Below are 27,109 nucleotides of genomic sequence, written 5' to 3'. Positions count from 1 at the left end.
CTAGTTCTTATTGTTTTTATTACACAACACAAGTACAGTAGATGCCTTAACTATATCGCCGTCAGCAGTTTCCAGCTCTCGACGGCAATCTTCGAATGTCACGGGCGCAGCATCGCCAACCGATATCTTGACCCTTAGCAGCTTAATGGCTATGTGGACGTTCCAATCGCTGAATTCTAAAGCTTGGAGGCATTCCTCGGGTGTCACCTGAAAAGTGACACGCAAACTGTGGAACCAACTCTCATCGGCGGTGTTCCCACTAGATTACAACATGGGGTCATAGAAGGGTCGGACCAACAAATTCCTGAAAGGCCGGCTACGCATCGGCAGTTCCTCTGGTGCTGCAAATGTTCATGGGCGGCGGTAATCACTTAACATCAGGTGACCCGCCTACAGGGGTTTGTAAGTTGTGTCCCCGCGGTCGTAATTACAAACCCCTATTTCACCTCCTTAGGGGTTGAGTTTTCAAAAAATACTTTCTTAGCGGATGCCTACGTCATAATAGCTATCTGCATGCCAAATTTCAGCCCGATACGTCCAGCAGTTTGAGCTGTGTGTTGATAGATCAGTCAGTCAGTCAGACAGTCAGTCTCATTTTCCTTTTATATATTTAGTTTTGTAGACATACCTGCTGTTTAAGCACTTTGTTCATAATTCTAACTTCGTCCGACTCAACACCGCGTTGCCTCGCTGACGGTTTTTGATCGGCAAACTCCAGTAAATCTTCAACCGACACGTGATCTGTAAAATATAAAATGTCAAATAAACTCCAACGACCTTTATGTTGTACTAAATAGAAATAGCGAGCAAACGAGAAGGCGGGTCACCTGATGTTAAGTGATTACCGCCGCCTATGAACATTTGCAGCACCAGAGAGAGATTGTACCCCGACGCTGTGCTACATCCGTCTTACAGGCCTCGATGTGATTGCTGTTGCTGGTAGACTTGGAGTTGTTTTCACGGTTTTCAGATTTTTCCCCTTATGTCTGCTATAAGACCTACCTACCTGCCGAATTTCATGATTCTAAGTCAACGGGAAGTATCCTGTAAGTTTCTTGACATACCGACAGACAGACAGACAGACAACAAAGGGATCCTATAAGGGTTTCGTTTTTCTATTGAGGTACAGAATCCTAAAAATGAAATCGTGGTCATGAACTAATAATTAGTATTTTCAATATTTGAAGTAAGATAACTATACCAAGTGGGGTATTATATGAAAGGGCTATGTGTACATTCTAAAACAGATTTTTGTTTATTTTTATGCATAATAGTTCTTGATTTATCGTGCGAAATGTCGAGAAAATATTACTGTAGTACGGAACCCTCGGTGCGCGAGTTTGACTGGCACTTGGCCGGTTTTTTAACATTGTGTTTACCTTTAGTTAGTGAAACTTTTTCAAAATCCTTCTCAGCATTGTCTTCCACTTCAGTATCGTCACCAGACGATAAGTGGTCAAAGGTATCCTCTTCGAGATAGCACTTGAAAGGATTTACTGAACTCGGCCCGGGAATGTTCTCCGAAACGTTTTCACTGTTAGGGCCAGCCGTGAACGGATTTGTATGAACTTTGACGGGCTCGGGACCGTCAAAGACGTCGACACCAGCATTAACTGCTGGTACTTTACGTTCTGAAGTTCTAGCCTCGACCTTGCTCAGAGGAATGGAACAGCTAACTGTGTTCTGATAGATGACTGGTGGCACTTTTTCTTGAACAGGTGTAATTACAGGTGCTTTGACAGTGTCAACGGGTTCGGTGGGTAATTTTAATGGATATTTCCTAAAATGCCTTGGTTTGTCGACTAGTTTTGGTTTGTTTCCTCGTGGCGGTAGCGGTATCAGGTTAACGTTCTGAAAATGAATCGGTATTTTGATTTTGAATTTTGAATCTATACTAATATTATAAATACGAAAGTGTGTGTCTGTCTGTCTACTAGCTTTTCACGGTCCATCCGTTTAACCGATTTCGATGATATTTGTTACAGGGATAGCTTGAAGGACAAAGGATACTTTTGATCCCGGAAAATCAAAGAGTACCTACTCACAGGATTTTAAAAAACCTAAATCCATGCAAAGTCGCGGGCATCATCTAGTATATTAAAAAGGCGAAAGTTTGTAGGTATGTGTGTATGTTTAATACTCTTTCACGCGAAAACTACTAGACGAATTTGGCTGAAATTTGGAATGGAGATAGATTATATCATAACTTCAAAAACATAAGGCTACTTTTTATTCAGGAACATCTAAGAACTCCCATGGGATTGTAACCTAAATCCACGCAGACGAAGTCGCCAGCATCATCTAGTTAAACATTAAGCACAACTTACATAAGCATCGTCTTTTGAAAGAGCTTCTGATAGTTCCGCAGCAAGACTCCTGAAAACAAAGTTATAAAAATAAAAAAAGTTACATAAGCCCCCGCAAATTGCTATTACGCTGGAACCATGTCTCTTTAACATCAAAAAGACGTCATTGTCAATTTTGAGCGAATTTAATCTGGTTCTGTGAGCGACATTTTTAATAATTCCCGCAAATTGCTAATGCGCGTGGCTAACATTTTAGTGACGTCAGCACTAGACTGAAGTTTCGAGCTGATGGTATATTTTTATTTAGGCTGACGTCAATATGAAGTCATTTCGATGTTAATGAGAATGGTTCCAGCGCAATAGCAATTTGCGGGGCTTATACTAATATCCATTTTTAGACCCACCTGTATAATCAAATTTACCTGGTTTTATATGGAATTTGTATCTGTAGAGAATGGAATTGCCCGACGTTCTGTCGCGGCGCAGGCTTCGGTATTGTCGACAATTTGATGTCGATATTTGGCAGAGTTTTTGGCAAGTCTTGGCTTATTTGCGAGATCAGAGACGACGTTGGCGTAGGTTTCTCGATTAAACTCTCGTACGCTTGTTTGCATTCCTTGGTTATCGTGGCCTAGGAGAAAAAACAACATTAAAAACCAGTGTTTAAATTAAATTAAATCCAGACCGGTCCGGGACGTCAAGCAGATTTTTTTCAGCGGTTGCCTGAAAATCAGTGTTCAGATAGTTAGCTACACTATAGGTCCCGCAAATTGCTATTGCGCTGGAACCATGCCTCATTAACGTCGAAATGATGTCATTTTGACGTCAGCCGAAATAAAAATATACCATCCGCTGTAAACTTCAGTCTAGTCACTAAAATGGCGGCCACGCGCATTAGCAATTTGCGGGACTTATACTACAGCATTACGCTGACGTGATCGCCTGTTTGGGATATTCTAACGCCACAGACACGCATTCGGTTTATCAGATTAATTGTGATTCAATACAATTCAGCTGAGAAGATCGCCGCCTTTGTTATACACGTATACCTACTATCTATTAGAGCTACTAGAAATGCATGGAAAACCGTATTTTTTAATTATTTGTGAACTTTCCTGTCAAGCGTCAAAACACGCCAGAGTAAAATGGACCTGGACGTCCTTGATTTAAAGTCGAAAATTCAGCATCATTGTTTTTAATTTCGCAATATTTAAGCTCAAATTCTATCAGGTTCTTTATGTATATATTTGATGTACCTGAATGTCTGGGACGCTCTTAGCTTCCTCGCTAAAATTACGGCGTTCAGCTTTATCTGCAACATAAATTAAAGCGCTTAGAAACCATACAAATCATCATAACTATATCAAAAAGATTTTCTTTTAAATTCCGATACAAGTTAGCCCTTAACTGCGATCTCACCTGGTGGTATATGATGATGCAGTCTAAGATGGCAGCGAGCTAACTTGGAAGCGCAGTTTTATTAAATCTTATCGGTTAAATTAAATTAAATCTTAAAGGTACTGATTCAGAATCACACCTAAATTTTAGAGTATTCGCATTCTCTTCTTACTAATTTAATATGAAAAGGACAGACACAGTTGGCCAGTTTTAAATTTAATTTAGAGCTGTCAAACCTAGTGACTTTAGCTGCCAGTCGCGAGCCTATTTTTATGATCGCTGATGCGATGACCTTTAAAGCGAACTAGCTTATTCCCCCGATTTCATCCGCGTGGAATACACAAATTTCAAACCAACCCCCTTAGGGGTTGAATTTTCAAAACCCTTTCTTAGCGGATGTCTACGTCATAATAGCTATCTGCATGCCAAATTTCAGCCTGATCCGTAGTGTAGTTTGAGCTGTGCGTTGATAGATCAGTCAGCCAGTCAGTCACCTTTTCCTTTTATAATATCAAGCTTGTGGTTTCTTGTACGACGCATTTGGCGTGTCTTGTCTCAGACTGAAAAGGCGTTTCTTATCTACTTCTATTTATACGTCGTTTTGTGCCCAGCTCATATACTCACCATAGGCCTCCTTATCTGTATCGTGACTAGTGACATGATGCAGTGATGATACGAGCGGGAACTTGAACGGGAATTTGGATCGTTCACACGGCGACGTGAGGGGTTTTTGGTCACTTTCCAAATCGTTCATAGACCTACGGAATGGGGGTAGGGTCAGACTAGACATACTTGTCAAGGCGCGAACATACTAAAGGCGTATAACCAGAGTGAACTAAAGTGAGGGAACTCTCGGTTTGATCCTGAATCGACGATATGACAAATGTTAGGCTATTTTGACGTTAACTCATTGAAAAATTTGACTATGCTACCTGCGTCAAATGTACTAACATGTGACACCTGCCAGTGATGTCTCAACGTTTTGTTAGAAGTTCCCTAACTGTCGTGAACTGTGGTATAACCGAGTAAATTCCTGCGGTAGTGGCGCTTGCGGGAGAAGTGACAGTTGTCACAAGTTGACGAATCACTGAGCTTTCGTGTCACATCATCACACCCCTCCCGCATCACTCGCCTAAGCTCCGAACTTTAATATTTAACTTATGCATAATGCATTGTACCTTCCATAGGCTGATTTTTGATTCCGTGGAATACTGACAATTCATTTTATACATCATAGGGTTATTTGTATAAAACACAGGGTTACCATTTGAAGGTTGATTTAACCCTAAATTCCTGTCAACTTAAAATAAACCCTAACCCGTAACTGGTACATATTTTAAATTTAAAATAAAAAAAAAACAGATCATTATCTTGTTTTAAACAACAATTGTTTTTTTTTAACTGTTTTTTCAACCCTGATCATGTCTCGATAAACCGACAAATATACAAGCATATCAACTGGCAAAGACATTTGTCATATAGTCCTAAAATACATACAATTTGAAGCAAAATTCTAACTTACCGAGAGGTTATTTCATTAGCTAGAGCCACAGCTGTCTCCAAGGTTTTTTCATCGTGCGCTGACATTGGCTTCATCGTACCAGAAAAACCTTTCTTTTTACTTAGAGTGTGTGCTCTGAAAGATTTACTATTTATTAACTATCTACATATCTCTATAAACACCTTTTATGTGGAGCTTATTAATGAATAGATAGTTCCCGCAACTTTACCCGCGCAAGTTTCAGTTTTTTAAAAATCACATAAGAACTTTATGATTTTCCGTTAAAAAAATTAAAAAAACTGTCGTTTATGGATTGTGACGTCGTTCACCTTCCGTACAACATGACGTTCATGTTAAAAATAAATAAAAAACAAAGGGGGAACGCTGTCAGTATCTTCAGAACCTTTCCTAAAGGGACTCCTTTTATTAATATATTTTAGTTATAATATTATATTTTTTAAGGTTTTAGTTTTAGTTTCATTGTTTTGGTAATTTTTTAAGATATTCCTATAAAAAAGTTTATTTTTGTCGTAACAATAAAATTTACCTTAATAAAAAACATGTTTTTAGGGTTCCTTACCTCAAAAGGAAAAACGGAACCCTTATAGGATCACTTTGTTGTCTGTCTGTCTGTCAAGAAACCTACAGGGTACTTCCCGTTGACCTAGAATCATGAAATTTGGCAGGTAGGTAGATCTTATAGCTGACATTTGGGAAAAAATCTGAAAACCGCGAATTTAGGGTTAGATCACACAAAAAAAATTAAATTGTGGTCATGAACTAATAATTAGTATTTTCAACTTTCGAAGTGAGTGACTATATCAAGTAGGGTATTATAGGAAAGGTCTTTACCTGTACATTCTAAAACAGAATTTTATTTATTTTTATCCATCATAGTTTTTGAATTATCGTGCAAAATGTCTAAAAACTACACTGTATTACTGAACCCTCATTGCGCGAGCCTGACTCGCACTTGGCCGGTTTTTTATTTATTTCTTTAATTCTAGCCCCGCAAACTACCAAAAAAATCACTTCATTTTATTGAACTACGCCGAGTTCTAAACCAGACACTTACCTTAGTGCCGCTTCAATCTCGCTCTGTTTAGTTCTGACCTGAAAACACAACCATATTTATAACGACACAATATCTATTATGTAAATATTTCAAATCTTATCTACAGAATCAGAATAACAAATCATTGCATTCGGAAAAACGTGCCGCCAATATGTCTGCTATAGACTCCTCAATTATTTTTAGTTGCTCGCTCATTTACAAGACATTTTGTAGCGTTCCATAGCAAGGAATCCTTATAGTTTCATCCAGAATGTCTGCCTGTGAGTCACAGTCAGTTTAAAAGTAAAGTAAAACTATAAGAGCCGTAAAATTGTAATTGAGCACGGTTACAGAAACCTGTTACAGCTACACAGAGACATTTTTTGGAATAAAAACGCTTTTCCAGAACACTTTTCTTGAACATGAAAAAAAAAATTGATATTCCCCGTCAAGTGATACCTCGTGATTTAGATATTTTAAAATCAGTATATTACTTCTGAGACAGTTTAAAAAAATACTGTGTAAGAAATAATGACCACAAAAGTTTTAGCAAGCAAAGCTAAGCAATTCTTCCATCCTACTTTGTGTATTTTGACCGCACTTAACCAATTTTTCCGTGCTGAAAATGCAAAAAACGTTAAGGGCACGAGTCCCCCGCGTTCGAGGCGCCAAATAGATGCAAAATCCATGTTCCGCGAGTACTCGTCTAGTATTAAGCGAGCAGCTTAAAATAAAATGTTAAACATACAGTTTAAACAACGTGCTAAAATATTTAGCTAAAGGTGCTACGTTAACAACAAAGATCACTACAAAATTACATAAGATCACGAATTAAACACACATAATTACAAAAACTACGTATACACATGATAGGGAGTTTGATTAATAGGTCAAAAGTTTTATAGAGTTGAAACTAATACTTTATATTATTTCCTAATATATAAAAATGAATCAATGTGTTGGTCATCGCAAATCTCGAGAACCGCTTAACCGATTTCGCTAATTCTTTTTGCATAATATTCCTTGAAGTACGAGGATGGTTCTTACGTAGAGCAAAATGTAAAAAATTCCTGAAAAAGAATCGACTGTTAGGCGGTACGAAGTTCTCCGGGGCAGCTAGTTGTTAATATTTATGAATGATGATGTAGGTATCTAAAGCTAGCAAAACATTGCACTCCACAAAATTCACTGATCACATTATGTCATCTCTTACCCAGTGTCCGAAAATACAAAAGAGCCTGATTCAATCAATGCCAAATAAAAATAAAAAATGTTATAAATCCTGATAGATTATAACTTATAGAAAGTTCAAATGTAAGCTAATCTGTAATGGGACGACTTGAATCCATATATTGTGATTTCTTCATCTGAGCTCTGCAAAATATTATTAGATATGGGAATAGTTTTTTGGACTATGAAATTAACCGCAAAGGATTTTTTGTTGTTGTTCTGAATGGAATCGCTAAGAAAATAGTTATAAATCATTTACATGAGCCTCACATAAATACCACGTTTTAGGCTGAATCGTCTACACGGGGATGTGCCCAATGCGACTCCTAAGACTTAAAACAAGGAACTATATGACATGTAAGTATAGTGCCGCACAATACAAGTAGTCCAATCTGAAGTTGAAACATGGTTTGCGCAGGACTAAGTGATGATTTATGCTAGCACGTTGCGAGTGTTTTGAATCCGTGCCTCGTCCGCGCGTCGTTTGTGGCACGGCCCTCGCCCGCCACGTGCTGGCATAAATCAACCCTAAGGATTAATAACATAAGCCCGGCTGAGATATGTTTTTTACAACGCGCAGTCACAAGCCTCGTGTTAAGGTTGGACTATTTGTTTTACACGCACTTTATATTATAAAAATCTCTCAACTTCCTTCTATTAAGGCTGTTTTACGCCAGAACAGCGGGCTTCCAGCATGCTACAAATTGAGACATTAATATTACGGACTTAAGCAGCATGCGGCAATCTATTTTATGCCGAGACAACATCGTGCTGTAAAATAGGAATATTACTGTACGACAGTCTGCCAACGATTCATGCTAAAATTCAGACTGGCGGATACCAGGCGTATGCTACTACGCCAAAAAAATGTGCCGAATGTATTTTTAGTGGTCTAAAATAATATTTGCTTTTCTAATGCAACCGGTTTGGGGCAAATCGATTGGATGGTTTCAAAGGCTATAACAGACATAGGTAGAAACATTTTTTGTTTTATATATTAGGACTAGATTATGCTCGCGACTTCGTCGGCGTGGACTACACAAATTTCTGCCCGATCCGCCCAGTACTTTGAGATGTGCGTTGATAGATCAGTCAGTCAGACAGTCAGTCATCTTTTCCTTTTATATATTTAGATTATTGTACCATACATGTGGAATGCCGCACTATGTTGCTCTGGCATAAATGAAGCTTTACAAATCGTACACGTTTACACGCGCGTTCAATGTGCACTTTCAGTCGCGCGCTTGTATGTTCCAATTTTTCTACCATATTTTATTTTATTTTATTTATTTTGTTTATTTGAAAGTAATCAACAGCGTAAATACATAATTATTATTTAAATTTAAATCTAGGTATAACAGAAGGCCAAAAGAGATTACTTAAAATTATAATTAAAACTATTTTAACAGAATAGATTTAGAATAAATGTAGGTATATACAATAATAAAATTAAGTGTGTGTATGCTAGTGTGTGTGTGTGTGTGTGTGTATGCGTGTGCGAGTGTGTGCTTGTGTGTGTGTGTGTGTGTATATTCAAGCTATATTCGAAAAACACTCACATCATCATCCTGCCTGTGATCAAGATTCCTGAATATGGTTTCCATCTCATCCAGTAAGCTTTGACTGAAGTCGGTACATCCCTTCTGTAAAACAGGCAATTTCCCTATCAATAAATTTTTCTTACTTAAAACAAGATAAAGTTGAAACTAAAACCCGACTACGATCTCTTGATAAACGCTGAAACATTATAGTAAAATTGAGTTTCTGTCGCTTGCTATATTTTAATTTGATAGTTTTTTCAAAAATCACGCGGTAACTGTGATTTCTGAGATAAAAATAGTCCCATAATTCCCGGATGCAAGCTATCACCGAGCCTCAATAGCTCAACCGGTAAAGAAGTGGACTGAAAACCGAAAGGTCGACGGTTCAAACCCCACCCGTTGCACTAATGTCGTACCTATACTCCTAGCACAAGCCTGACGCTTAGTTGGAGAGGAAAGGGGAATATTAGTCATTTAACATGGCTAATATTCTGTATAAAAAAAATAGATGATGTCCACGACTTAACCACGTGGATCAAGTTTTGACGAACTCCTTAATTTTCCGGGATCAAAACTGTCTTTCCCCGGGCAAGCTATCTTTATACTAAATTTTGCAAAACCGGTTAAACAGATGGGCTGTGAAAAACTAGCAGACAGACAGACACACCTTCGCATTTATGATATTAAGTATGGATATGGATTTGACTCATATACGGCGAAAAGGAGTAAATAAGAGAAAGTTGTTTACTTACGATTCCGGGACTTTCAGGATATCCTTCGCCTCTCATTTCTGCCGCTAGACTCTCCTGCAACAATTATTATATTATCATCATAATAGACTACTGAGCACGCGCGACGGGGTGATTACGTAAAACGTTGCCGTAGCGACAGCAGTAGCAATCCGACAGTTCATTTGCTGTCTCTCTCTAGCCGGACGTTTGACAACAATGATCGCGAGATTTACGCCTGTCGCAAGCCTGTCGCGAGATACGTAATCACCCTGCGGGTCTCCTCTCAGAATGAGAAGCACAGCGCCCGCAACGGGTTAATACGGGGGTTGTGCGGGCGTGCGGGGCGCCCCCACCCCGTTACGTACTACACAACTTACCGTGTCAGTATCAGATATTTCATGGTACTCGTGAACTTCATCGTTTCTCGTAATGTCATCACTTTTATGCGAACGTCCCAGTGTGGCGCTTTTCACCTAAAACGTAATGAACTATTTTAAAACAATGTGATAATAACGTATAATACTGCCCACAGTCGGGCTATTAAAATGTCTATAGAATACCTACTTAATAAGTAACCTCGACCAGTCAAATAGGGTAATAAATGAATGACGGAATAGGGTAATAAGACTATAGTAATAAAATCATATGATTTTTGTATAGTGGTAGTTCATGAGAGAAGAGATTTTTTATTAACGTCACGCTGCAACGGAAAGCGATTAATGACGTCATTTTGCGTAAACGACAAATATTTCCAATATTTTAACATAAAAATATTTTAATCTTTAGGAAGAGACAGCTAAGGAAGAGTATTATTATTATTACTAATACTTTGCCCTTACCTTGCTGAGGAGACTTTTACTAGTTGTAGATTCTAAAATTGACTTATGCGGCTTCTTTGAACTTTTGGATCTTCCGTCATCGTCTGAAATGCAATAATTATTATCTGGTAAAAGAAGGAAAAGAATTTAGAGCCGACTATAGTTGACTAGAAGCTGTGATAGCCTAGTGATTAAGACGCCTATCGGAGGTTGGGGGTTCGATCCCGGGCACACACATTTAACTATTCGGAATTGTGTGCATTTTAAGTAATTAAATATCACTTGCTTTAACGGTAAAGGAAAACATCGTGAGGCAACCGGCACACCTGAGTTCTTCATAATGTTCTCAAAGCAGTGGCGTGCACAGGAGTTCAAGCCAGGGTATGCATTTAGGTATGAACTTATTTTACGGCAGGTTATAATGAAAAATAAGCATTGATTTATTACAATGAGGGTAAGCAGTGCGTTTATGCTTCTATGAGCTGCACGCCACTGTCTCAAAGGTGTGTGAAGCCTACAAATCCGCACATGGCCAGCGTGGTAGACTATGGCCAAACCCCTTTTGATTCTGATAGGAGAGCCATGCTCTGTAGTGAGCCGGCGATGGGTTGATCACTATGATGATGATGATAGCTGACTCGGCCCGGCTTCGCTCGGATAGAATTTCAGAAAATCCTAGATAAGATGATCGCGCGACACTCAAGTGTCAAGTATCACCGTCGCGCGTCGCGTTCTTGTAGCTACTACGTACTACGGGATATAAATTATATTATAGTCCGGTAAATATTGGCGTTCCCCACATACGTACTCGTACAAGTTTAGTGTGAAATAAGCTTAATGTATGGTGGGGTAGCCACTATTTCGTATAGATTTACTTACAAGACAAGTCGACTTCATCGCAATCGTTTCTAGGTTTGTTTGAGCTCAGTAGAGGATACGGTGAGGTAGCCGTCGTCGCAGTCAAATGAGATGGGGAATTGGGGTTGATGAGCGGAACTTCTTCTAAGTCTTCGGATGGTTTGTATGGAGTTACGATCTGACGGGGAGGCTGCAATTGTTCTAATATCAATAAATACCACTAGTAAATGCATTCAAATTAACTGCAAAGTGTCGCGCGGAAGAGGCGCGGCTGCAGCGCTGCTTTGTAAATCCATATACTTTCGATCGATTAACAGATGCGCGGCCGCAGCGCGGGTGTTGTGCTGCAGTCGCGCGTTTTTGTTTATATGGATTTACAAAGCAGCACGGCACTTTACGGCAAATTTAAAGGCACCCTTTAGAGAAAGTTGAAGAAACAATTTTCATTTTTTTAAACCAATTAATGAAATTAGTCACGACCCAAAAAATGTTATGCGTCGAGGGTCACCCGACAGAAGCGAAGCTTCTACGCATTTTTAAGTAAAAGTTATTTCGACCGGGCCGGACCGGTCTGGTGCAGTTCAATGAGTCAGTCAGTCAACTCGAAGAAGTAAAAATCTGAAGTTTCGCTATCATCGTATGTCTTTTTTAAATAAAAAATTATAGACTTTTTTTTCGCGATTTTTCGAGGAAGTTGACTGTACGGCGATGTTTTTGTTCATTATTTTTATTGCCCGGCGGTGGAACCCTAACTTCCGTAAAAAGCTTCGCTTCAAAAAATATAAATAAGACAAAACATACAATGGATACGCAAACGATTTCGATAAAACTTAGCGCAACTTTGATCAAACTTGTTTGAGTATCCAAAGCGCCCCAGGGATGCTACTTGAATTTCGCTCATTCTCAGACAGACATGGCAGGCAAATGCTAATGTTGTAAAAAGCAGCTGAAATACTTACACATCCAGTCGGATCCAAGAAAGATAGATCACCGAAGTAAGCGCCGTCGAGACCGACGTGACCTGTGTGCTTGACGTCGCCCTGCGGACTCGATATCATGCTCCTTTCTATAGTGCGTTTGCCCGTGAATGTGTGACGCTTAACGTCACTCCTCAGTAACGAGGAGCGAATGGATCGTGAGGAGTTGCGATTTGGATGCGGTGACAGTGAACCAGGGACGAAAGCCCCGCGCTATATGCAAAGATGATGGTAACACTTTTTACTACAAGGCTCTTTTACTCCTCAAATAACACTTTAACGTGTACTATTTTATTATGAACACGGTCAGAGTGACTGTGAGCTTTCTTATGAGGTCCATTTTCCCATAGTAAGCGACCATGTGGCAGATCCACAGTGGAGGATTTAGGGTGAGGCGGTGGAGGCGGCGGTCCACCCTGGGCCTCTAAACCTTGAGAAATTCTCATTATTAGTGAAATACCAAATCAAGCCATTTGGGTCTGATTTTCAATACTAAGAACCAGTATGTAGTTCGATTATATATTGTGATCAGCATTAAATTTTGAACCATTTAGCCGTCATGAGATAAAATTGGTCTTCGGTTAAATGTTTTCGTAACCAGTTGAACAATTAGATAAAGTTGATACGAAGTAGATTCCATCCATCTTCGAAATAATTCGAATGTACGAGATGAATTTAAAATTGTAGTAAAAAGTATTCAAAAGAGAATGTGAGAATGTATAAGAAATGTAGATAGCTGTTGAAAAATTGATGTAGTATTTTCTGCAAATAAATATTTTTTGAGATGAGATAAATGTCGTATATTATATCCGTGTCCACAACAAGCACATGGCATCGCACGTCGACTTCATAAAAAATTTGCGAGAATTCTCGAGCATTCTCAAAGTTTTTCTGCGCAAATTTGTGCTTTAAGAGGATGAAGACAGAGTTTATTAGTTACACTTTGCTATGTAAAATTATAGAAATTGTCTTTGGTTTGCGAGCAATGTAAATCATGACTATTGCTCGGTAGGTATGGTTTTGCCTCGTACATGATCGGCCGAGACAATATGCGCCGTGCGTACCCAGTGGCCTGGTGTGGACATGACCATATATTATATAACAGTGGCAATTATAGCTATATAAATAAAGCTAAAAACAATAATATAATCCCTATTAATAATGTAACTCCCACGTCACGATAAATGCAGCCAACACAAAATATTAAAGAAACATACACACAAAAATGAAATGAATGCCGTCCAAATAATCTAATTGGACTTAAATATTGGAAAAGAAACAAACGTCATTAAAGCAATAATGAATGTTGCGAAATGTACACAAAATGGAGATTTAAGCTTAGAACCGACTGGGGTTAAGGCGGTCCAGAGCAATAGCGGGCCAACCTTCTGATTCGTTAACTCAGTATCTAACACTGAATGATGACCACCGAGCTAATTTGACATTTATTTTTAATCTATTGAAGATTTTCTACAAAAAATGTAGAACCAACCAATGTCAAATGAGTTCAGTGGTTATCAGTCAGTGTTAGACACTGAGTTAGCGAATCACCCCGCAGGATAAATTGTACTACAGCTGAACTGTGATTCCACAATCACAGTTACCTTTATGATAACTGTGGTGAACACACTAGAACTTCGAATAGTATGTACTCGCAAAGGTCAGGGTTACGGCTCGCAGAGTAGTAGTTCTTGCAATTTATGAGCGCGCGTGAACTTTACTTGTGGTTACGTCGTATACATGGACATTGCGTAAGTGTGCGTGCGTGCGGACCAATCAGTCGCGAGCAAGCGCTCGTAAACTTTACTTATTACGAGATTTTATGTCTCACCAACGTTGATAGTATACGAGTGTCGAAACACTTCCGCATTATAGTGGATCTTAACTGCCTTGTTTTAAAGCTCATGTTTGTCTACACATCCAGCCAGCGCTCCAAGCGGAAACGTTGCGAAATTAAAATCAGTGGCATTGAATTTTTGACGTATTGTGTTTCGACTCTCGAATTCTAGCAACGTTTGGTGAGTAGTAAAATCTTATACTAAGCGTACTGATAAGACTTGCGCACTCGTGAAATGCAATAACTATACCTACAGTAGACAGCTAGAAATATTGTACATCGACCTTTAGGATGAGATTTCGGGTTTGTAGAGCGTTGTCTCTGTCACTCATACCTATATGACGTTTTGTCGGTCTCAATGACAGAAACAACGCTCAAAGAAACCGCTATTTCTATCTAAAGGACGGTCTACAATATTTTCTGCAGCGTAGGTACTGTACTAGGATTTCTGTGGCACGTATGATTTACACAAAGTTAGTTACACAAACATTTCCGGTCCCAAGTGCTATGAGCCTAGCGCCTTAGTGATTTCCTTACCTCATTATTGAAGTACGATTTTGTGTGGTTAGGATCGAAGAAGCCGCAAGCACCACCAGGCAGAACTCCGTACCACATTGCAGATTTAGTGAAACTCCTAGAAACATTTTAGATTTCAACTAAACAAGACAAAAAAGACAGAATTCATGACAAAGACAAAGTCTATAGTCTTTTTATGTTTCATTACACATTTTGTTTCAGGTAAAAAAACCGCTGGGTGACCGTGGTGGGGATGGATCATTCACAATATCGATTTCCAATCAGCAGATTTCTACTCCTCTCGATCGGACAATACGGCATCAAGATTGAACAGAAGTCGAAAATCTCATAATGATACTAGCGTATGCTCGCGACTACATCCGCGTGGACTACACAAATTTCAAACCCCTATTTCACCCCCTTAGGGGTGGGATTTTCAAAAATCCTTTCTTAGCGGATACCTACGTCTTAATAACTACCTACATGCCAAATTTCAGCCCGATCCGTCCAGTAGTTTGAGCTGTGCGTTAATAGATCAGTCAGTCATCTTTTCCTTTTACATATACAGATTGTATTGGCATAAGGAAAAACGTGTTCTACGAGCAAGTTCTATAAAACTCGATTTAGCAAGTAATTGAAAACTCTTCGCAAGGTTCAAATTAAATATAGGAAACTGTTTAACAAAAGAGATAGTTAGTTAGTCACATAAATTAGATGTGCGTACCCGAGAACAAATGCCCCGGACACGCACCTTTGACTTTTCGGAGTTATGTACGTTTTAAGTAATTGAATATCGCTTGCTTTAACGGTGCAGGAAAACATCGTGAGAAAACCTCGAGGCCTGAGAGTTCTTCATAATATTCTCATCGTCATCATGATCAACCCATCGCCAGCTCACTACAGTGTCTCCTCTCAAAGTGAGAAGGGCCGATTGGTAGACTTCACATACCTTTGAGAACATTATGGAGAACTCTCAGGCAAGCAGGTTTCCTTTCGATGTTTTTAATAATAATGTTCTCAAAGGTGTGTAAGTCTGCCAATCCGCAATTTTGCATTATGGTAGGCTATGGCTAAACTCTTCTCATCCCGAGAGGAGGACCGTGCTCAGTAGTGAGCCGGCGATGGGTTGATCATTATGATAATGATAATGAGTGATTTCCATTATAAAATATATAGATGGCCCCGGGTGTACTCATGTCGGTTAGTTGACGTCACAATCGCGCCGCGTTGCGAGCTGAGTCCCTGTGAAAAAGGACTCTGAATGGGTTCGAAACTAGTCGGGCTTACGTCGACTAACCACGTGAGTACAGCCGGGTTTTAATTACAACTTACTCCCTTGCTAGGACGGTTATCCTTTGCCCGACTTTGTATTCGAGGAAGTTAGATCGTCTGCCATCTTCCGGTTTCTTGTAACTGACAGTGGCTTGAACCTGGTTAGCAATCACATATAAAATATAAATGAAAATACATAAAATTTGATATTTTTTCAAACAATAACCAGCATGGATTTATGTAAAACTTCTTTAGACGGGACTTGAGGGTAACTTAATCTTTTTTCAGACGGAAATAACAAAGCGTGACTTTCGCTGAAAATGACCGCCAAACGGAACAGCTAGTTTTTCTCAAGCTTGAAAGCTGTTTTGAATATCAACTAGAATTGGAATAGTATAATAACTTGGCACCTAGGATTTAAATAATGTAATTATTTTTTCAATAAAAGAAAAAAAATCCCAATCTTTAGTGTTCCTACATCATACATCCTTTTCAAAATTCTGCATGACCTATTTATTTTAATTTTACCAGTGACAATTTAGAAATCAATAACACATTAATTAATAACAAATTACCTCTGCCAGGAATTGAATCCCAAGCCTTGGATTCAATTTCCGGAAGGGGTGATTTGGAGCTTAGCTTATAAGACTACACTAACGCTACAGGGGTGTCGTCAAACACTTACTTCGTCAGGCCTGATCTGGCGTAACTTTGTGCACAAGTCTTTGAACTTCGGCCGATTATTCAAATCATGCGACCAGCACTCCAACATTAACGAATAATACGCGTCGGGGCAACACTCCGGTCTCTCTAAACGCTGAAATAAAACGAAATTCTAAAGGTCCCGTACAGTTCGTGCAATTCACGAAGGCGAGTGGCTCATGCTGGTATTTAAGTCGTATCGGTATAAGTAACGTACACTGAATGTGTGCGTTTGCGAGCGCTTGCTCGCGACTGATTGGTCCGACATGCACGCACACTTACGCAATGCCCGTGTATCCGACGTAACCACAAGTAAAATCCACTCGCCTTCGTGAATTGCAAGAACTGTACCTCAAAAGGAAAACTTATAGGATCACTTTGTTGTGTATCTGTTTTTAGTGTCTGTCAATTCAAGGAAATCAAAACCTGCTAGGGTACTTCCCGTTGACTTAGAATCATGAAATTTGGTAGGTAGCAATGTCGCCCTTGCGGCATTAGTTTTCCCCTCCGCTTTTAATGTAGGCACCTTCAACAACAGTCAACAGTGAATAGGCATTGTCTAGGCAAGCGCACAACATCATAGATGCCTATGATGTCTACGTCATCAGGTATAATTGCAACCAAGCGCTAGTCTAAATTTTTTTTAAATTTAAAATGCCGCTCTATATATTGTGTATCAAATAAATAAATAAATAAATGGGGTGACGATTATTGTCGATCAACCTACAACCTATTACCTAACAGAGCCCTCTTCACGATATATCCGCTCATGTGCCTCTTTGAACGTTTTTGCGTCCTTTCGAATACTTGGGAGATTCAAATAAATGGGGCATTTACCTGGAAATTGGGCACATCTATGGCTTCAAGTATTTGTTGGCCGGAGAAGGCAGCCCACGGTTGGAAACCGTAAGTGAACATTTCCCACAAGCACACGCCGAACGCCCACACGTCACTCGAAGAGGTAAATTTTAAGTACAGAATACATTCTGGTGCACACCTACGACATTAATTTGCAATCAATAGGCTACTTGACAATTTTTTTAAGTTGGTCTTAAATGGTTAATATTTGTCCTATTATATCAAAAAAATTAACACTATATTTTTTTGCGCCCTAAAAACCGTAAAACTTTAATTTAAAAAAATATTTTTCTTAGACAGGTGAAAACACTGTCGGCCATGTTTGGCCGATAGATTATCTGTTGTTTGACTGTTGTTTACAAATGCATGACGTCAGAGCACAGATAATCTATCGGCCAAACATGGCCGACAGTGTTTTCACCTGTCTAAGAAAAATATTTTTTTAAATTAAAGTTTTACGGTTTTTAGGGCGCAAAAAAATATAGTGTTAATTTTTTTGATATAATAGGACAAATATTAACCATTTAAGACCAACTTAAAAAAATTGTCAAGTAGCCTATTACAGTTCTTGCAATTCACGAAGGCTACTGAACTTTACTTGTCGTTTACGTGGTCATTGCGTAAGTGTGCGTGCATGTCGAACCAATCAGTCGCGAGCAAGCGCTGTCAAACGCACACATAGTGTACGCTACGCATACCGATACGACTTAAGCACAAGCATGAGTCAGTGGCCTTCGTGAAATGCAAGAACTATAGGTAATTAGAGTACTGATGTACACAAAGCTGTAATAGCCTAGTGGTTAGGACGGCCGCCTTCTAATTTGAGGTCGGGGGTTCGATCCCGGGCACGCACCTTTTCGGAGTTATGTGACTTTTAATTAATTAAATATCACTTGCTTTAACGGTGAAGGAAAACGTCGTGAGGAAACCTGCATGCCTGAGAGTTCTCCATAATGTTCTCAAAGGTGTGTGAAGTTTACCAATCCGCACAAGGCCAGCGTGGTAGACTATGGCCAAACCCCTTCTCACTCTGTAAGGAGACCCGTGCTCTGTAGTGAGCCGGCGATGGGTTGATCATGATGATGAACTACATATAGTACGCGGCAAGTGATGGCAATCGAGGTGGCGACGCCCCGCACACCCCCTGCGCTAACCCGGCGCGGGACGGCGCGGGTGACGTGCGAGTGTGAGAGGCGTCCTCTCGCCTAATACCTCGATTGCCATCTCGACCTGTCGCACACTATAAGTGACTATGCGGAAGGATCTGGAAACCCACCGCATTATTGTCTTAAGAGAACTTATGTGATTAAAGGAAAGGCGTCACAACCCTCAGAATTGAGGAATAGGACTATAAAGGAGAAAGAACTACGTGATGCCCTGGCTTTTAGCCGAAATTAACAATCAATTTAGGTATGTGTAATATGTCAATAAGTTACTTGCAGTCGAAATTAATGATCAATTCATCTATAATAATAATCTGTCGATAAGTTACCTACGTTATTTGTCAAAAAAGTTCATACAAACTATACAATTTTTAATTTAATAAGATTGATTACTAATTTTCGCGATCGAATATCCGAACCGATATTTAAGGCTCCCATTCGGAGCCTTAAATATACCTACTTACCAAGCGACAGGTAATTTGAGATTCACGTTGTAGTTAGTCTGGTAGTAGTCCTTCCCGACGCCCAAGGCTCGGGACAGACCGAAATCTGAGATTTTCACCCTATCTTTGCTAAACACTAGTATATTCCGCGCCGCCAAGTCCCTGCAAACCATATAATAATCTTATTTTACTCGGGTATTCTATATTCTCACTTGATGTAAAATACCGTATTAGGGTGCAGTTTTATTGCAGTTGACATCTGTATAAACAGCTTGAAGCTGCCATTGATGACTGCTGCAAGCAACTCGGAGCTGCGCAACTGCTCGAGCGATTCCACGTATGTATGCAGATAGAAGACTGCATAGTATGCGACAAGTCGAAATGGCAATTGGGGTGGGGACGCCACGCACGCTCGCACAGCTCCCGCGCCAACCAGTTTGCGGGTGTGCGGGGCATTCCCCCACCTCATACCCCAATTGCCATCTTAACCTGTCAGGTACTATAGTTCACTAAGCAGCCGCAGCTTGAAGCAATCAATCCTGACTGCTTCAAGCTGCCCGTGTAAGGCTAGCCTTACTGGGTTGAGGTCCATATACGTTATGTCTGTCTAGAGGGATGTTTTATCAGTATTTACCTGTGTATCAGTCTTTTATTCTCCAAATAAGTCATTCCATCACAGATTTGTTCCGCGAAATTGCAGAGGACCACCACCGAGAAGTTACTGCGCAGGGTGACTTCGCGGAGGCACTCCAAGAGTGATCGCAGTGGTGCCAGCTCAGTGACCTGCACACGACGCACTCATTATTTTAACTCCACAAATAGAAGAAAGAGAATGACTGAAATCATACAGACGCACAACACCAAAAACGCAAAATGCCAAAATTAAATGTGTGAAAATACCCAAAAATTTGTAATTTAAGCATGCTTATAAATATTAAAACCGGCCAAGTGCGAGTCATTCTCGCGCAACGAGGGTTCCGTACTACAGTCGTATTATTTCAACATTTTGCACGATAATTCAAAAACTATGATTCAAAAAATAAATAAAAGTCTGTTTTAGAATGCACAGGTGAAGATCGATTCAATTTCCAAATGTTGGCTTTTAAAGAAATAATAGAATTACACAAGAAAAATTATATCTACGACATACGAGGCTGTATAGTCTGTGATGTTTGCTCGTTCCGAAGGAAATAAATTAAAAAAAATAACTTTAGGTACGTCTACGGATCGTTCACTATAACTTGTCCCTTGCCGTCATGTTGGTACCATTGCAGTTCATACAATAATAAACCCTAAGCTCTAAGGAATAAAGCAAAAAATACTAACCAGCATCAAAGAGTCTAGGTGCAAGACAACGCCGTAAAGTCGCACAATGTTGGGGTGATCTATACTATGCATCACTGCGGCCTCTTTGAGAAACTCTGTCGAATTGGACGTCATACGTTCATTTCCTAAACATTTAATCGCAACTTGCAGCTGCAACATAAACATCATATTATTTTGCTGTTGATAGATAAGTATGCAAGGAAAAATACAAAAATAATATTCAAATACAATAATAATTTAAAATAATATACAATAAAAACAACAAATGTCGGAATAAATTTAACACAAACCTGCTGTTTTCTCTTAAATTTATATCAACTGACTGACTGACTGATCTATCAACGCCCAGCTCAAACTACTGGACGGATCGGGCTGTAATTTGGCATGTAGATAGCTATTATGACGTAGACATCCGCTAAGATAGGATTTTTGAAAATTCAATCCCTAAAGGGGTAAAACAGGGGTTTGAAATTCGTCTAGTCCACGCGGACGAAGTCGCGGGCATAATGCTAGTCATTTTATAAATATAGATTACATCTTCAGAAACTAGTCTTAATAACTTTTTTTTTACAAAATATTCCTTACTCTTTGATTCCCAGTTGTCCAAGTGCCTTGTTGGACCACGCCAAATTGACCCATACCAAGTTCTTTGTTGATTGTGATATCTTCAATAGATATTATATGCTTAGTAGGAACCTTTACATTCAAGTCGGTAAAGGATTGAAAGTCCATAGGCATAAAAATTTGGCCTTGTTTGTTCTGAAACAAAATAAAGTAATTAGTAGTAAAAGACGCAATAAGAGCTAAAGATTATTATGTTTATAATTTTTATGATAGTGTCTTTTACCTACACTGCAAAGAAATTTCTAAATTAAAATAAAAGATTATTATATTGGAGATGGTTGAATTTAAAATATTGCTTCACATTATGTTAACAGCGCCATCTATGCACATTACTGTGAAGTTATGTATAAAATTCTGATGCTCATTAAAAATGAAATTCGATTCTTTATAATATTTATCTAATTATAGTATTTATTGTTCAATTACAGGATATAAACGAAATTATACACAAGTTCCAGTTTCTAATATGTAGCCGTTTTTGACGTGACTGCAATCTCACCTGGTAAGTAACGATGCAGTCTAAGATGGAAGCGGGCTAACCTGGAAGGAGTAGTGCAGTAATCAAAAGTACTGATGTAAGATAACTCTGTTATCGAAGAAATCGGTCCAATAATAGCAAAGAATTTCAAAATGGCGTCTACTTTTTGGACAACAATTTCCTATTTCATGAACACTAGGAACCTCAGATATCGACTTCAACCTAGGGTTAAAGCTTTATTGTTATATAACAAACATAAAAAGTATGGGCTTGTCTTTTATTTTATTACTAGCTGATGCCTGCGAGTTCGTTTGCTTTGATTTAGGTTTTTAAAAATCCCATGGGAACTCTTTGATTTTCCGGGACTAAAAGTAGCCTATATCGCTCTCCAGTTCTTTAACTATACCCATGCAAAAACCACGTCGATCTGTTGCTCCGTTGCGACGTGATTGAAGAACAAACCAACACACCAATAAACCTACAGACAAACAATATACGGGATATAAATTATATTAGACTTCGGTCAATATTGGTGTTCCCAACACTCGTACCAATTTTTAGCTTTATGGGTAGTGATAGCATACCATAAAATTATGTGCTTCATTATAATAATAAATAATCAGTGTGATAATCAGTAATAATAAACCTACCAGAATCAAAAAAAAATATATACTTAAAAAATTCAAAAGTGCGCCTTTGTCGCCAAAAACTGCTCATCCAGTGAATTTTGAATTTAGAACGCTCAGGATTGTCTCTGTTATTGGTAAATTCGTCGTTGTTTCCGAAACGTTCAGAAATTTTGTATTTACACAACATTTTATTTCATAAATATTTTTTAAACTCTTTGTTTGTTATTTCAACTATCAACTTTTGATTAAAATGTGTTTTTAAGATTTTATGAGTTGAAAAACAACATTAAAACCAAAAATAATAACTAAGTAGTTAAAGTTACATTTTTATTTATTTTATGAATGACGCAATTCCGAACGCAGAGAAAAAGAAATCAAGAGAAAATTGTCTATTACTTACTACTTAGTACTTAGGTACAAGTAGGTAGCCATAAGGTCCCTATTTTCTTTGCAATTATAAAAGTTATAAAAATGTTGTAAAATTTTAAAAAGTAACAAAATTAGTGAATCTTGTGATCATTTTACACTATCAGTTTTGTAAGAATTAGTGTTTAACGCTGAATAAAACTTTTTTACAGATAAGTCGCGTGAAAATAACTATTCATAATAGATTAATAGAGCCTTTTTCACTATTGTCACATGAGTAGATATGTGCTATTGTGGTGAAAAGTTGTATTTATCAATCACATCAATATCAAGTCGATAGCTTCTAAAAACATTTTGGAGGTAGGTAGGTAGTAGAAAAATTTAACAGCTTTTGCTAGGAAGGTACTTACAATTTTATTGTCAAATGTCGCGTAGCTACATAATTGCTAGTAAAACTTTGTCCATTCGGAAAAAAACTCAAAAGTTTGTTCAAATCGATTGTTGATCATTAAATATGATGCTAATATGTACGAAAATAGTGTGAAGTGTGTGAAAACCAATAAAAGTGAATGTTTTTTTTGGGGATTTTCATTCCATTATTGGATGTAATACCAATCGGCGCAAGCGGTGCTGCAATGGCGGGTGTCATCCGTACGACGGAAGTTATTTGATCGAGGTAAGTATTTACTTATTTAAGCATTTTAACCCACTTTTACCTATATTTTATGTTCAGAATCAGATAATATAAGCAAAATAGTAATGTTTTATATACTTATAGGTACCTGAATTAAGTCACACTAAAATAATCATGGTTGAAACTCTGATTTCCCGGGATAAACCTACCCATGCAAAAAATCACGCCGATCCGTTGCGCCGTGGCAACGAGATTGTGTTTGGAGAACAAACCAGCAAACAACACACTTTCGCATTCATGATATGGGTAGGTAATGACAATCTTCCGATTTCTATTATATAGTAACCCTCGCAGCTTTAGTTTTAAGTTTGCGTAGTAATTATCACCACTATATCTTACAAATCCAAGAACTGACAATCAATGAGAACCTCCTCCTTTTTTTGAAGTCGGTTAAAAAGCGTAATTTTATTACCTATTGTGAATAAATTATTTGAATTTCGAATTTTTTGAATAGTTTTAACGACACAGTAGGGGTAACTAGGGCTTTATAATATAGATCTTTACTGTTAACAACTTACCAGTTCACTTCTCTTGCTAACATTAAGTAGTTTTTTTAACTTAGTTATATAGGAGTTCGGGAAGAACTTTGAGTAAACTTTCTTGTATCTTCTTTGTTCCGGCCTTGATAGACCTATTTGTGCCAAGTCTTCAATTGCAACAAACTTCAACTGTGATAGCTTACTAACTTTCAGAATATCCCTGTAACAAAAATATATATATAGCTTAATAGTCATCAATATAAATGGCAAGATATGATCAAGCTAACAAAATTTTTCACGGTTTTGGAACCAAATAAATCAGCACCACCTCTTAGATACTAATGAACGACCAGTTTGAAATCCAGACGTCACTGAGGTTGCATTGGTGCTAAAGCACCACTGAGTCGATGCCATTTTGTTTGTTCAATAGCCCTGGCCATATGAAGTAAAATATAAGTCAATGTTAATAGTAGTCAATTTTTACACAACTGTTAAATGCAAGGAATTGTTATGTGTTCATAAGTCTACTATATTATACTTATGTTTGTTTGTACTTTTGTGGCGCTTTAGAACTATCAATACCGAAACTGGTAGACACTTCAGTAGAGAACTAAATTAAAAACCAAACGGACAGAAACATTGGACTAAATCAGTACAGACTAAATAGACGGGGGTACCTATTTCAAATTGTGTTCTGTGAAGATGTCAAAATGATTATAGTACTTAGTATATTATGTTGTACTAGCTTATGCTCGCGACTTCGTCCGCGTGTACTACACAAATTTCAAACCCCTATTTCACCCCCTTAGGGGTTGAATTTTTAATATGCCTATGACACAATAGCTATCTGCATGCCAAATTTCAGCCCGATCCACCCAGTAGTTTGAGCTGTGCATTGATTGATCTGTCAGTCAGTCAGCCACCTTTTCCTTTTATATATCTAGATTTGGTACACATCAAGTAAGCAGAAGCAAGTTGCAACCCACAAGAATATTTGTTCGGAATGACCATCCAGTGCATATATATAATAGATATATTATAGTGCAACATTCAAGTTGTTGAGTAGAAATAAATATTTAGCTTATTCACAATGATTAATGCTAAAAATAAAATGAAATGCGATTTTCAAAAGTCAATAAAATATATCATCATCATCATCATCTAATTATGCTTTATAATAAAAAAATACTTCAATGTTGCAAAAGAAACTTGTAGGTATCATGTAGGATTCAAATAAGATAATTGACACATCAACATCATCATGATCAACCCATCACTGGCTCACTACTTAGCACGGGTCTCGTCTCACAATGAGAAGGGTTTAGGCCATAGTCCATCACGCTGGTCCAGTGCGGATTGGCAGGCTTCACACACCTTTGAGAACATTAAGTAGATTTCTCCGGTGTGTAGGATTGATTCCTCACGATTTTTTTTTCTTCACCCTTACAGCTAGCTATCTCTGAAAAGTTACAGACCTGGGATCGAACCCCCGACCTCCCGAATAGGAGACAGACGTCTTAGCCGCTAGGCTATCACAGCTCTAATTTACACAATACATGTAATATTAATGTCTTGCTTTTCATTTTAAGGTTTCTTTGTTGAACTGCTTATATATTTTAAACAAGATGATGTCAGCGACTTCGTCCGCGTGGATTTTAAAAAGTAGCTTTTGTCCTTCCCTGTCCCTGGGATGTAAGCTAACTCTGTACCAAATTTCATCAAAATCGGTTAAACTGTTGGGCCGTGAAAAGCTAGCAGACAGACAGACAGACACACTTTCGCATTTATAATATTAGTGTGGACTCTTATACCTTTTTTAAACTGAACGGTAAACATAATTCAAGCTATTTTGTTTGTTGCTGGGTGTACAAAACAAAGATAGGCATGCGAGTTACAAAGTAAGTACTGTTATAGATCATAACTTTAGATTAAAGGTATGTTTACATAAAGATTATTTAAAAAGGTAGTTATTGTTATGACTTAAAGATGCTGATGTGAATTCACAGGCAATACAATATTATCACTGTTTATTTTATCCCAGGAAGTTACAAATACCATGAACACATTATAGTTTATACTATGAACATTAGTTTAGGTTTACATAAAACTTTTTCTCAGGACTAAATCACTATGTTCATAAGCCACTTGTTAGGATTTCCTATCAAAATGGTAGAAAAGAAAGCATAATGGTGCAACTTAGTCTGTTTATCTGTCATACCTGCTTTCTTCAGTAACTATTAATGCTGGCTTGAAATTTGGAATATTTTTAAATAAGGTTTGCCCAGTTTTGTTACAATAATGAGAGAATTTATAAAATATTAAGTACTAGCTTATGCTTGTGACTTCGTCCACGTGGACTACACAAATTTCAAATCTCTATTTCACCCCCTTAGGGGTTGAATTATCAAAAATCCTTTCTTAAAGGATGCCTACGTCATAATAGCTATCTGCATGTGAAATTTCAACTTGATTCATCCTGTAGTTTGAGCTGTGCGTTGATAGATCAGTCAGTCAGTCACCTTTTCCATTTATATATTTAGACAATTACAGTTGCAAATGGTAAAATTAATGGGGAGAAGCTCAGAGTCACTCAGCGGACAATGGAGAGAGCTATGCTTGGAGTTTCTCTATGCAATCAAATCAGAAATAAGGAGATACGTAGAAGAACAAGAGTAACCAACATAGCTCAACGGGTTGCGAAGCTAAAATGTAAATGGGCAGGGCACATATTTCGTAAAACCGATAGACGTTTGGGTCCCAAGGTGCTGGAATAGCGACCTCGCACCGGGAGACGCAGTGTTGGAAGACCCCCCACTGGGTGGACGGACGACATCAGACGAGTCGCAGAGAGCCGCTGGATTCAGGCGGCGCAAGACCGTGGCGTGTTGAAGACCCTACAAGAGACCTATGTCCAGAAGTGGACGTCTATCTGTTGATGATGATGATGATGAAACGCATAATAATTCAGATTTTTGTTTACCTAAATAATTCATAATACTGCTGAAGCTCTGCTTCTTCGAGAAAATCTCTCAAGTTTTCTTGATCGTCAGCAATGCTGTCTAAAATTAAAAATAAATACCGTTAAATACCGAAGAAACCGTCACTATTTTTTTTTTTTAAATACCATATATACTTTAATAATTAAACTTACCCATGATCACAAAAATGAAAATATTCAAAAGCGAAATTCTGAAAATAGGTACCTACTTAAAAATAATACAAGTTCGACACGTCGTGTCCCTATTGATCTGTGGTTCGACACTAACACAGAGTACTTTTTACATATGGAAACTAACGACACTAACGAC

The 27,109-nt window shown here is 38.3% G+C and overlaps 2 protein-coding genes across 2 annotated transcripts in view; one reads left to right on the top strand and one right to left on the bottom strand.

Moving 5' to 3' along the window:
- Ack-like (activated Cdc42 kinase-like) lies at positions 1 to 27,096 on the bottom strand. Its single transcript, XM_034983485.2, has 26 exons — positions 26,953 to 27,096; positions 26,782 to 26,860; positions 23,841 to 24,021; positions 21,117 to 21,290; positions 20,532 to 20,681; positions 19,840 to 19,988; positions 19,227 to 19,367; positions 17,579 to 17,738; positions 16,725 to 16,856; positions 16,100 to 16,197; positions 14,789 to 14,885; positions 12,397 to 12,627; positions 11,459 to 11,627; positions 10,601 to 10,683; positions 10,139 to 10,234; positions 9,783 to 9,836; positions 9,049 to 9,132; positions 6,281 to 6,318; positions 5,227 to 5,340; positions 4,329 to 4,462; positions 3,563 to 3,618; positions 2,729 to 2,937; positions 2,328 to 2,376; positions 1,380 to 1,851; positions 629 to 741; positions 1 to 207 (listed from the first exon to the last, which is right to left on the bottom strand). The coding sequence occupies exons 1-26, from the start codon at positions 26,954 to 26,956 to the stop codon at positions 1 to 3; spliced, it is 3,474 nt and encodes a 1,157-aa protein (XP_034839376.1). The 5' UTR covers positions 26,957 to 27,096.
- LOC117995897 (neuronal calcium sensor 2) overlaps positions 22,983 to 27,109 on the top strand; it is a 101,381-nt gene continuing 97,254 nt past the window's right edge. Inside the window, exon 1 of the mRNA XM_069509106.1 lies at positions 22,983 to 23,304. The gene's annotated coding sequence lies outside the window, so the exon portion shown is untranslated. The remainder of the gene's footprint in view (positions 23,305 to 27,109) is intronic.

Source organism: Maniola hyperantus, chromosome Z (genome assembly GCF_902806685.2).
Source record: "Maniola hyperantus chromosome Z, iAphHyp1.2, whole genome shotgun sequence".
Classification (NCBI taxonomy): domain Eukaryota; kingdom Metazoa; phylum Arthropoda; class Insecta; order Lepidoptera; family Nymphalidae; genus Maniola; species Maniola hyperantus.
This window is presented reverse-complemented; position numbering and strand designations above follow the sequence as displayed.